At 45.3% G+C, this 12,738-nt stretch overlaps 1 protein-coding gene across 2 annotated transcripts in view; it reads right to left on the reverse strand.

Annotated features, from left to right (window-relative positions):
* The window catches only part of ABCB1 (ATP binding cassette subfamily B member 1), a 177,909-nt gene that overhangs the window by 1,895 nt on the left and 163,276 nt on the right, over positions 1–12,738 (reverse strand). For both annotated transcript variants that reach the window (XM_045288717.1, XM_045288718.1), the window contains exons 26-27: positions 3,680–3,886; positions 368–514 (exon numbers count right to left, since the gene is read on the reverse strand). In XM_045288717.1, coding sequence (XP_045144652.1) covers positions 368–514; positions 3,680–3,886 — 354 coding nt within the window. The remainder of the gene's footprint in view (positions 1–367; positions 515–3,679; positions 3,887–12,738) is intronic.

Here is a 12,738-nt window from a genome sequence, read left to right on the forward strand (position 1 = left end):
TGTGACCACCTTCCACACATAAACAGCCAGATTTTTAAGATGGTCTTGCCCCTGACCCCTTTTCTATATGGTTACTGAGTGGACACTGTCCACATCAATAAGGAGAGAGGCCTCCTAAATGCAAATTCTTAGACCAACACAAAGAGATCCAGGGCTCTTTAGGGGTGCTTAAGTGCTTTTCAACCTAGCTTTTTTGCATGGCAGCTATAAAAAGTTGTTTCAGTATAAATTGCACCGAGACGGACATGTTTCACAATCAGCTTGTCCAACTAAATTTTGCTCTCTGTTATGGAAGATAAAGGCATACACGAAAACCTTTGAATGATAACGGATTCAAACTATGCATGAGTCTAATATGAGTCCTTACCTTTTCACTCTCTGTGTCCAGAGCTGATGTTGCTTCGTCCAGAAGCAAGACCCGAGGCTGTCTAATGAGGGCACGGGCGATGGCTATCCGCTGCTTCTGGCCCCCAGAGAGCTGCGTTCCTTTGTCTCCAACTTTGGTGCTATATTTCTGTAAATAAGGTTTGGGTGTTGTTAAAAGTAAAACTGAAGAAAAATTCCTTACAGAACATAGGGTAACGGCGTCCACAAAAAAGATTCTGAAGCTAAAAATGGGTTGGTTAACAGAAACTTAAACCATAAGAAAGCTTTCACATAGAATGTTCAACTTTTTAATTAAAAAGATATGTCTGAGCCTTAAAAGTATATGTTTCAGTGAAAATAAGCCAACACATTTATGAAGAACATCATTGCAATGCTTGGCTCTCTTAGAGATCTAGCTGCTTATGTTCGGGGAAAAGTTAACACATAAATAATTGAAGACCATTCTACCTATAACCAGCAGGTGGCACTCCTTACCTTGTTTGAAAAGGAAAGGAAAGCAATCAGGCTTGGGATGTAGAATCAACCTTCAGGCATCTGTTTTTATAAACCTATCTCCAGTGTGTAAGAAAGTTTATTGAGTGGGAACAAAATTCTATTTTGGTATATAACTCTGAAGGCGCTGTTTAAAAAAAAACTTTTAGAATTCTTCTTGAATTTCTCATAAATTAAGGGATGTGACGGCGTGTGTAACCAGGAAAGCACTGTCTTCTTTTAATTGCTGAAACTTTAGCAAAATTGTGGGCTCTGCTTCTCATACCCAGAGACTAACTTTCAAATCTTTATGTTGTTGTTTGGGGCCACGAGTCAGTTCTGACTCACTGTGACCCAGAAGGCACCACAGACGGAAACACAGCGACTGCCAGGGCAGGGTACCACTACCGTGTGAGTTTCCAAAACTGTAACTGCCAATGGGAGCGAGAAAGCCCTGTCTTTTCCACATGGAATGAGCAGTCCCTGGAAAAAGACATCATTGGGAAGAGGAAGACCCTCAGTGAGATGGACTGACAGAGTGGCTGCCACGCGGGGCACCGACATAACAGACCGGGCAGTGTTTCCTTCTGTTGTGCCACAGGGTCACGATGAGTCAGCCTCAAGTCAATAGCAATGATTTTGGTTTTGCTTGTTTCAAATAACATCTTCTTTACAGGGTTGCCTATTTCCACTCGTTACCTCTGGCAATCCTAGTTCTCTGGCACTTAGACTGAGGTCAATCGTGGCAGGTGGCATGAGGAGATGCTGGGGGATGCACAGGACTGGCTCTGTCTAGCGCTGAGGGAGCTTGGGAAGTCAGGAGCACCAACGGGGGTGGAGGAGCCGCTGGGCTGTCCTAGCACCGAGATCCTGTTGAGGCAGGTAGAGCAGGACTAGAGCCTTGGAAGAAGGTTTCCAGCCCAGCCTTCTGAAGACTGAGGTGAATTCTGCCCTTACTCTCTCAGGAGAAGTGATCTTTAGAAGCAGGACATGGGGGAGTTTCCTCCTGAGACAGAGGGTACTGACGTCTACAGGGGTGTCCTGGTGATGTATACAGTCTAGGAGCCCAAGACACAGGACTGGGAAATGGGTGTGGTGGGGAAATGCTAGATGGCAACATGCACAATTTAATAAGCAAGATCACCACGACTCTTTGTGTGGGTCTTCTGTTACTCCGACACCAGGCGCATTTATTGAGGCAATTCCAACGCATGGTGACACCAGGTGTGTCTCGGGAGAAATGTGCTCCACAGGGTCTTCAGGGACTGGTTTCTGAAGTGGATTACTAGACCTTTCTCCTACGATGCCCCTTGGTGGACTCATTCTTCCAGCCTTTTGGCTAATACTGATTGCCTCACCCAGGATTGTACTGTTAGCCTGGAGGTTTGCCAATGTTAGCCAGCAGCACCCAAGGGCTTGTTAAAACAGTGTGCTGTACTGCTGATTCACCAGGTCTGGAGAAGAGCCTGTACATGTCCATTTCCAGCAAGTTCTCCGGTCTTACTGGCATGCTGAGCCACACCCATACAGGGAGGCCTGGATGGGACCCACTGCCAGGTTGTCGTTCCTGACTCAGGGAGTAACCACAAAATTCACTCATAGACCTGATATAAGGTTCCCAAGGCTATACATTTTTACGGGAGCAATTGCCTCATCTTGCTCCCTCAGAGCAGCTGGTGGTTTTGAACCTTGCAGTGAGCAGTCCAATACTTATACAACAGCACCACCAAGCTTTATGACAGAGAAACTGTTGGCCTCCTTACTAGCACATGGGACTGGAGCTTTGTTGTGTTTTACGTGGTCCAGCCTCCACCAGGGTTAATTATCTCAATTACTTACAGTTGGGCTAGCGTGCTCACGGGGCAAGGAGGACAACGCCTCCTCCCTGAGGCAAGAATGATCCAAACTAGACCGGAAGGAGAAGGAGAAGGTGGATTTTAGGAAGCTGAGAGGTCCCTGGTGTTGCCATTCTTGCCTGCCTTCCCGCTGCAGCACTGTGAGTTCCCTTTTCGGGGGCAGGGATTTCTCCGTACACTAAGAAAGCACAGGCGAGGGTGAACTGGGAGAAGCAGGTGAGCAGAATGGAGATACACTTAGCACGCACGCACGCAACCCCACACCTGAAGCACCCTAGGAGAAGGTGAGGGGTTACTGGTTGCCCACTTTCCTAGAAGCCTTAGCGGACCTTTGAGAGACAACAGCTGAGAGAGCCATGGGGAGATTTTCAGCAGCGGAACTCAGAAAACAGGGCTTGGGGGTCCACAAAACATGTCACTCCGTTTGCCATGACAGGATGCCCTGGTCACTCCGGTGGCTCAGCTCTATTTAGAGAGCTTGTTTCAGCGGGGTGCTACTGTCTGGCCTCACTTCAGATTGGGTTTGGGGTGCAGGGGAGAGCTGCAAGGAGGTGGAATGAAAGTCTGGAGAGAAAAGGGTTAAAATGGCCCTGCCGGAAGTGGGGGCTGAGAGGGAGAGAAACCCGTCCCCCCCACCCCCCCACAACACACACACCCACCAGGCCAGCTTTCTTCAGAGCTCCCAACACAGAAGCCTGGGGCCTGGGGCCTTCTTCCTCCACTTCTCCTCCTAGAAGTCCCTCTCCTCTATGTCTGAGCGGAGCTAATACTCCCACCCCTTCTCCCAGGGAGAGCTGAGCAAGAGGGCAGACAGGACCGAGTGTGTAGCTGCATGCTTGTGTACGTGAAGGTCTGTTTTGGATTATTTTCCTCTTCTCCATTGGGAAGTCGGTCCTTTAGAACTAAAATGATAAGGCGCTGAGAGACCCTATGCTTCCTGGGCTCCTACTTCGGGAGAGACTTACTTCAGGCAGCGTCTCAATGAAGGGGTGTATGTTGGCTGCTTTGGCTGCGCTCACAATTTCATCGTGTGCTACAACGCGGCTATTGTCTCCGTAGGCGATGTTCTCGGCAATGCTGCAGTCAAACAGGATGGGCTCCTGGGACACAATGCCCAGGTGGGCTCGCAGCCACTGCACATTCAGATGTTTTATTTCTTTGTCATCAATGAGCTGAAAACACAAGTTTATAGATCAACTTTGAGTCAGGACACTAAGGAAAATTAATGGTATTTCTCTTATATATTAAAATTGCCAAGTTACTGTGATATTGAAGACAATTTTGGTTTTCTCTAGTCTGCTTGGCACCGTTCCTCAGGCTGGGTCTAGCATTGACGAATGGACGTGTTTCTCAGGTTTAACCCTAGTTTCCTGAGAGATGCATGTGGTGGACAGAATTAAGTCCCCCTTTTCCTCCCAATGTGATCCATGTCCCAATCCCTAGAATCCATGTAAAAGGGAATTTGGTTGCAAAGAGAATTAAGGATGCTATAGTTCACAATAGCAAGAAGCTAGAAACAGCGCAAACGCCCATCGGTAGAAGAATGAATTGAGAAACCCTGGTAACAGACACCCCATGGAATATTATGCATCCATGCTGAGACCACGGGATACCTCGTGACATGGAGGGGCCTGGACGCTATTCTGCTTCATGAAGTCAGTCCATCACAAAAGGACAAATATTGTGCCAGTCCACTTCTGGGAGATAAACACAAAGAAGAAAGCCGGCCACTGCTCCAGGGCATGCAATCTTCTCATCTGGTCTTTTGAGCCATGAGGGAGAAAGCCTGCCTGGTGTCCATGAAACACGTCACTTCTTCTACCACACGGACATGTTAAGAACCACGTTGACAGAGTAGACCTCACCTCAGCTGGGGTCAGTGTTTCAAGATGTGGGGAGACAGAGAAGACCATTCAGTTGCTGCCATAAAAACTGTGCTCAGGTCACCCCGCCAGGGGGATCAGGAAACCTTGCTGGACGTTCCCGTCACCATGGGGAGGGGACATGTACGCCGCAGAGAAGGCAATTACCTTTCTGTTAGTAAGAGAATGGGGTGGACCAACCTGCCATCTGGAAACCACGCTCAACAATACTTACACAGAACCCAAGGGGGTAGTACGCCTGGTGGCAAGTTCCTAATTAGATACTTCGGACCTAGTTTCTGTCCAGTCCTTGGCTGTGTGCTACAGGCTACTGGGACTGTAGACTCTGTTCCTTGAAGACATACAATGTCCTTCACAGGCCGGACCAGAAGGACTCAATATGGAAACCCCACTGAGCGCACCGGACTTTACCTCAAACTCACCTCTAGCTCTTGGTTTTAAGGGTGAAACTCCCTAGTGTAAGAAGCAGCAGGTAACTGCCATCCTAAAGGCATAAAACTGGCAGAAGATGGACTTTGGTTCAAAGCTCTCTGTCTTCAGGGTGCCCGGTGAGTGGAGGCCCAGAATCTCCATCCACGTAGTGTTCTGAGGTCCTTCTTGCGGCACTGTGACGTGTGTCAGTCTAATAAGCGTGGCTTTGCTGCTGTGAATGATTATTCCTGAAAGTTTTGCCTTTTCACCAGCCCCCATTACTTGTGCAAACAGTGCCCAGTCACTGAAGAGTTTAATCTGTACAAATGGACAGTTCACGCATTGCAGATCATAGCTGGGTGTGCCCAATGTCACCACAGAGTTCTTAATGGCGAATGAGGGACGGAGGAGACTGCGTGTCTCCCAGAACGGACTGGTCGGTGCTGACTCTGAAGATGAAGAAAGGGGCCCTGAGCTCAGTAGGTGGACAACCTCGAGAACACTGGTTCTCAGCCTTCCTAATGCTGCGACCCTTGAATACAGTTCCTCATGTGGTGGTGACCCCCACCCATAAAATCATTTTCGTTGCTACTTCATGACTGTAATTATGCTGCTCTTATGAATTGGGTAACCCCTGTGAAAGGGTCGTTCAACCCCCAAAGCGGTCACGACCCATAGGTTGAAAACCACTGCTCTAGAAACTAGAAAAATGCAAGGAAACTGATGATCTCCCACGAGCTCCTGAAAGGATAACATGTCTGATGTCACCTTGCTGTTAGCCCAGTGACCTGTAAGAACTGTAAGATAATAAATCTGTGCTGGTCTAAGCTACTTGGTAACCTGCTACAGCAGCAAAAAAACAACAATATAAAATGCTTCCAGTGAGATATACCCTAAAAACCTCATTTTTACATCTCACTAGGTCACCAGAAATGTGTCCAGGATTGGAGTGGAAATAAGCAAGAGTTACGGTCACCCACTAGATAGGACATTCAGGTTTCTGAATGTTCGCTAGGTAAGATGAGGTTTTGAGAAATCAGTAAGAGTGTAGGAGAGTGAGTGCTAGCAGGTGTTTGAACTTGGGATACTCGAATTCCTCTAAGCCTTGGTTTCCTGGTGTGTCAAATGTGAGTGATGATGAAGAGTCAGCACACAGATTGGAGCATTCAATGATGTATGTTTCATGTGTCAATAAGATCCCCATTTAGTCAATGTCAGGCATTCAGTAACTCCTCAAGGATTAGCAGTGATTTGTCGCTGTGTGTATGATATAACTATTTAATAAATGGATGGGTGGATAAAATCATGGGTGGATATCTAGAATTCTGAGCCAAAAGAGTGAGAGGAGGATGCTGTCCTTGTTGTCGCGAGCTGGCTCTCTGAATTACCCTGCAGCCCCAGGAGTGCACTTACAGCCTTCCTCTCAAACGTCTTACGCTCTGATGGTGACATGTCTGCCACATAGATCTGCTCTGCAGCAGAACTCTGGCATTCCAGTGAGAGAGCTGTTTGCCGCCCTGCAGGAGACGCCACGGAGTCAGCATCACCTCGTTAGGCACCTCTAGCTGTTTTCCCTTGAAAGGGCGGTGAGCCACACATACTCTCTGCATCCTGTGTGCTAGGCTGGGTGCCTCTGGGAGACAGCTGGCCAGAGTCAGAGTACAATCTGTGAGCAGTCACAGAGCTTCTGTTTGTGCAGCTGACAGATGCCGGGATGGAAAGCACAGCCATCACCTTGTTAGCACCAAGCTCAGTTGCTAGGAGACTATTCTGAGCATCTATGCTCTAGGCTGCTTTATGGCGCTAATGGGTGAGAGCGGATGGGTGGGTGGGTGGGTGGGTGGGTTAACAGCCTGACATGAAGTGTCTGAACTGCAGACCTTCTTAGATGGACCGCTGTAGTTGAGAAATGGAAACCTGAGGGGAGAAAGGAGTTGTTTTTTATTTTTCCAGGCACATATCTCTGGGAGGGAAACAGACACTGCTAAACTAATAAAATCAAAGACAAGTCAGAATCACCCTAGCAAGTTTTAGTGAGCTTCCACCTCACATGTAATATGATAACACTTTGAGCCTTTCTTATCCCGCCATGCCATACTTGAACTAAATGAAAACCTGTGCTCGTGAAAGAACCCTTTATGCAGCAAAAGCATCCCGAGTACCCAAAATGTCAAACAGAAAAGCAGAAGTCCTTTAGCCGAAGTGGAGGTGGCAGTCTAGGGTGGGATCCAGGAAAACCATTGAAAAGCCACTGGCCTAAATGAAGACGCAATGATAAGTCCTATATTGATAAGCATTCTCTTGTTTCATCTTTACACCTCTTGTGAGGTGGAAAGATTTTCATTTCCATTTTGCAGATAAAGAGATGAGCTGAATCATATAACTTCCACGGGGTCATTCAGGAATTGTATGATCTAAACATTATGAGTCGCGTTTAGGAAACACAAATGTCTCATAATGGATATGTATTTTCTGTCTTCCTTCATAAGAGTGCTGTTGGTTCAGGCATCCATTGGGTTATATTTATGGTGACAGCAGGCTTCTAATTATATCCTAAAGGGGAAACATGGCCCTGACAGTGGTGTCCGAGATGGACCAAAGAGGGATGAATAGGAAGACTGGGGGATGCCTCAAAGGAAGGATTTAACAGTGACGTTATATAAGTGCTGGGGGTACAGCAGTGTTCTGGGGCAGGCAGGTGAGCAGGTTATGATCAGGAAGCGCTCCCACTTAAGGATTTATGGTAAATTGCCTACAGAGAGTGCCTAGGAAAGGAATGGGTATCTGTATACTCCAGTATTTTGTTGTGATTTCTCCCCCATTCTATGTTAAGTATTAGGAACCCCGGTGGCATAATGGTTCCCATGAGGTAAGCAGTTAGAAACCACCGGCCGTGCTCTGTGGGAAAAAGACAAGCCTCTGTGCTCTCATGAAGAGTTACACATCTCCATCCAGTCATGAGTCGTGACCTGTCAGTCTTGCCCTGCCTGTCTTGGTCAGAAAGCCCTGGACCGCTCTTGGAAGCCCTTCTATCTAATAGTGCTCATGTCTCAGTCATGGTCCTGTTCCTGCTCCTGCAGTCCCACCTGAAACTGTGATGGACTGAAGTGGCACCAATCATGAGTTTCTGACAGTTTCCTTTGTTCCATGCCCTATGTTTCTAGCATCCCGATGGTGAGTCCTTGGATGCCATTTTGACCTCATGCTAATGGCCTCCCTCATCCAGATGTGCCTGTCTTTGTGTTGTCTTTGTCCCTTGAAGACAATGTTCTCCTTCAACTATTAAGAAAAAAAAAAAGGAGCCAAAGTCTCAGAAACTCACATAGGTAGTTCTACCTTGTCCCATAGGGTCATTATTAGAATTGACTGGATGGAGGAGAGTTTTTTTATATAAGTATTAATTTTTGTACCTAACTTTAAAATTCCTACCTTTACTCAAAAAGACAACAACAACAAGAATCGTACCACCTTCAGATCCCACACAACTTGGATCTTCACCTTCTCGTATATAGTTCAGGTCTTTTGTTTGGTTGAAGGCTGTCTACCATTTAACTCAAATGTCTTCCTCCAAAATCCAAACCTTTAGCTCAGTTGTTTTCATATTATGGTTAGTTTTATAATTTCTTGGGGAAATTACAAGAGTAAAAGGCCAGGCCCTAATCCGAGTTAGGATGACTGTACTCTGTACAGGCTGGTTAGGCTATTATGGTACTCACCAAGTTTGAGGACCCCCACTCCAGGCCAGTGTTTCTCAAAATATGATTCAAGGCCCCTTGTTGGTTGTGAGGATCTTCCTGAATTCAGGATCGTCCTTAGGGTCGATTACTTTAGTTCTTATTATGAAGATTCATTTTTTTCACGATAATAATAACTAATTCCTAGCAACTAAGTGATTTATCAAAGGTTGTGAATAGATATTCACTAAAAAATTGGTAGACTGAGAAATGGGTATTTGAGTATTGGGACCGTTTCTGCTGATGTTGTCGTGGGCTGTGCTATGCACTGAGCTGATGCCTACAAGATCAGAAGTTTGAACCCATCAGCCGTGCTGAGGGAGGAAAGTAAGGTTGTCTACTCCAGGAAGTTCAAAGTCTTGGAAACCTCAAGGGTTGTTAGAAGTTGAAATCAACTCAATGGTAGTGAGTTTGGATTTGAGTCTTCTCAATAAATCAATTTGCTGTGCACCTTCTTGGTAATATTTCAAAGTTCCACCGAATATACACAAGAGTAATAATGGGTATTTTGCAATAGATGAGATTTCTATATCAATGTATTCTTGAGACAGCTGTTTTCTGTTTACTCAATGTGCATTCCATATTCTTTTGGGTCTCTGGAAACTGGAGGGCTAAAAATATTTCCTAGACTCCCTTATTTCTAGAACTAATTTATGTCCTACCAGTGAATTATGCTACATGAAATCTGGAGGTAGAAGCTAATTCTCTCTTAGATTCAGTGATAGCTGACACATACCCTCTGGAAGATGGGACTTTCTGCATTGGCAAGAAGAGTCTAGTTTTGTTTTTTTGATATGGACTGCAGATGCTGTGCTGTGATCTTACCGTGTAAGAACAGCCCTCCTCCATTCTCCCAGTCCTTCCAATGCTTTTGTAGGTACTTGACTTTCTGCAATACTTAACAACTCAAAATGCCTAATCTGTTTCTTTATTGCCATGCTGTTAATTATGTTCTTCTTGTATTTAAGTATTTGTAGGATAATTATTAATTGTTACCTTTATGTTTGTGTGCTGTTTATCAATGTTATTTTCAATTTTAATATTTTACTACCACCAAGTGATTTTCACCTAGTAGAAAGTAGTTATGAGTACAGAATAGTCATGAGATTTTTTGGACTTTTTTTTTCCATAGATGGGTTATGATCACAAAAGTTTGAGAATATTCCTATTTCAGTCTAACTAACCTATTCTCTGCATTGTAAACTAACCACTTACTAACTGCAGCTCTTGCAAAGAATGCCTTCTTGAAGGCTCACCTTCCTGTAATTTTTCTTAAGAATCAGTTATGGGCTCACCCCTTTCCTTAATTAAACTCATGGAGGTCTCTCTCCTAGTCCTACAGGACCTCCTCACTCATTTGGCAGGGAACAATGTTGGAAGCCATACGAGAGGGTACCCAAAAAACCCAGAAAAAAGCTCACTGGGCGGAGCTTTGATAGTATGCATTTCCCCCCCCACTAGGCAAGCATCCAGTGCACCCAGTGGCATCTCCGGGGAAGGTTCTCTCTGGTCATGGTGAATTTTTTCATGGAAGCGGTGTCCCTTGATCCTCATTTTTTATGATGGCCAATTGAAGAGAACAGCATGTGGCTGTGGCATTTTGTTTCCTGCTCGGAAAAAGTGCCGCAGAAGCTGTTGTGATGCTGAACACAGCTGACAAGGACAGCACTCTGGTAAAAACTCAGGTCTACCAGTGGTTTTCTTGTTCTTAAAAAAAGGTGAAATGTTGATTGATGACAAGCCTCTTTCTGGACATCTTCCAACTTCCCCAAAGGATGCAAATGTCAACTCATAGTGCATTTGGCGTTCATCCCACCAGGTCAGACTGTTATTCAAGCTTTCTATTTAGAGCAGTGGTTCTCAACCTTCCTAATGACATGACCCTTTAATACAGTTCCTCATGTTGTGGTGACCACCCAACCATAAAATTGTTTTCATTGCTACTTCATCACTGTCATTTTGCTACTGTTATGAATTGGGAAACCCTTATGAAAGGGTCATTCGACCCCCAAAGGAGTTGTGACCCACAGGTTGAGAACCACTGATTTAGAGGTGCTGAAAAGATAGCTTAACAGTGTGTGACCAAAAAGGTCTGATTTGTGGCAGACAGGGCACTGGTTTTGCCACCACAGCAATGCACCTGCTCCTGTAGCCATCTCAGTGTGCCAGTTTGGGGCAAAAAAAAAAAAAGCTGTCTCTCTTGCCCCACACACCTGACTCACCCGATCTCATGCCATATGACTTTTTTGTTGTTTCCGCAAATGAAGAGAGACATGAAAGGACACGATTTGGTGACATTGAAGAGGTGACATTGAAGAGGTGACATTGAAGAGGTGACATTGAAGAGGTGACGTTGAAGAGATGACATTGAAGAGGTGACATTGAAGAGGTGAAGGAGAACCGAGGGCAGGGCTGTCAGCCAGGCAAACAGATGAGTTTGAAAAATGCTTTCAAGAGTGGAATAGCAGATTTGACAAATGTATTAAGTGTAACGGAGTACTTTGAAGGTGATAAGGTAGTTTTGTAAAAAAAAATTAAATACATAGCTTTGAAAGAAAATCGCGGTTTGGGGTACCCCCTCGTACGCTGCGTTGTTAGGTGCCACTGAGTCTAACTGACAGCAAGCCTGTGCACAGCAGAACCAGGCACTGCTGTGTCCTTGGCCACCCTCACCACTGTGCGCGAGCCCACTGGTTCAGCTAACTCGGTTTTTCAGTCCATCTTGTTGACGGTCCTCCTATTTTTGGATGACCCTTGACCAAGAACAATGTCCTTTGCCAGGGATTAGCCCTTCTTGATAATAAGCCCAAAGTACATCAGACAAAGTCTCTCTATTTTGCTTCAGAGGAGCATTTTGATTGTACTTCTTCCAACATAGATTTGTTTGTTCCCCTCACAGTGCATTGCATATTTAATATTTAATATAACATGCATATGACTTATCTCCTCAGCTAAGTGCAGACACCATGCTCTATGCCTCATAATAGAATAACATTTGACACACTACCTGATGTATATCTTTTGAGGACCGTAATCAGTATTTAAGAAGTAAAAAAAACCCAAACTAAACGCACAAAGTTAATTCCAACTCACAGTGACCCTATGTAGTGTTCCAAGGCTGTAAATCTTTATTGGAGCAGACAGCCTCATTTCTCTCCTATGCAGTGGCTGGTGGGTTTGGACTGCCATCCTTTGGGTTAGCAGTCCAGCATTTACTCAAGAAGGCCACTAGGGCTCACCTCCTCTAGTTTCTTCATTTGTCAGTGAAGTCTTCATTTACAATACTTTGTTCAAACTTTAATCCCAGAATTGAAGCATAAAAGCAAAATTCACAGAAAATATAGAACAGCATAGTTAAAAACTAGGAGCAAGGCTGATATCGTTCTTAAAAGCGTAGACTGAGCACGGGCATAGCTGTCTTTAAAGAAAATGGAAGGTCTTTATGAGCAAATGATTGTTGTAGGAAAGGCAAAAGACCCCCTAGCCTAGTTTGAAAATTCAATTGCTACTTCAATCATTGTTTCAACTATGGCTCTCAGCAGCCAATTTGCACCATAGAGACATTACCGAAACCAGCATGAATTCTGATGGGTCGATACCCATGCCAAACCGGTTGCTGTGGAGTCGGTTCTGAGGCACAGAGACTCTACAGAGTAGAACTGCCTGCTAGGCTTTCCAAGACTGTCATTGCTACAGGAAGAGAGGACTACGTCTTTAGCAGTGGAAAGGCTGGTGGGTTCAAACTGCTGACCTCTCTGTTAGCAGCTGCGCTTTTAGGCACTGTGTCATCAGAACCTCTGCCTTGCCACACCGACAGGAACCATTAACACTCTCCCTAGTATAGCCAATCGCGAAGTGCCTACATAATGAACATGCCTTGCTCCCAATTCTATTCTTTCCAGTTGGATTCTTCTCCTATTTTAGACTGTAGTTGTTTACATTTTTCACTACTCCCTTCAGTCCTCCTATCTCATCCCTGAGTACCTGAGATGGCCC

This window comes from Echinops telfairi, unplaced genomic scaffold (genome assembly GCF_000313985.2).
Source record: "Echinops telfairi isolate 266 unplaced genomic scaffold, ASM31398v2 ScPeMD7_23;HRSCAF=83, whole genome shotgun sequence".
NCBI classification, from domain to species: domain Eukaryota; kingdom Metazoa; phylum Chordata; class Mammalia; order Afrosoricida; family Tenrecidae; genus Echinops; species Echinops telfairi.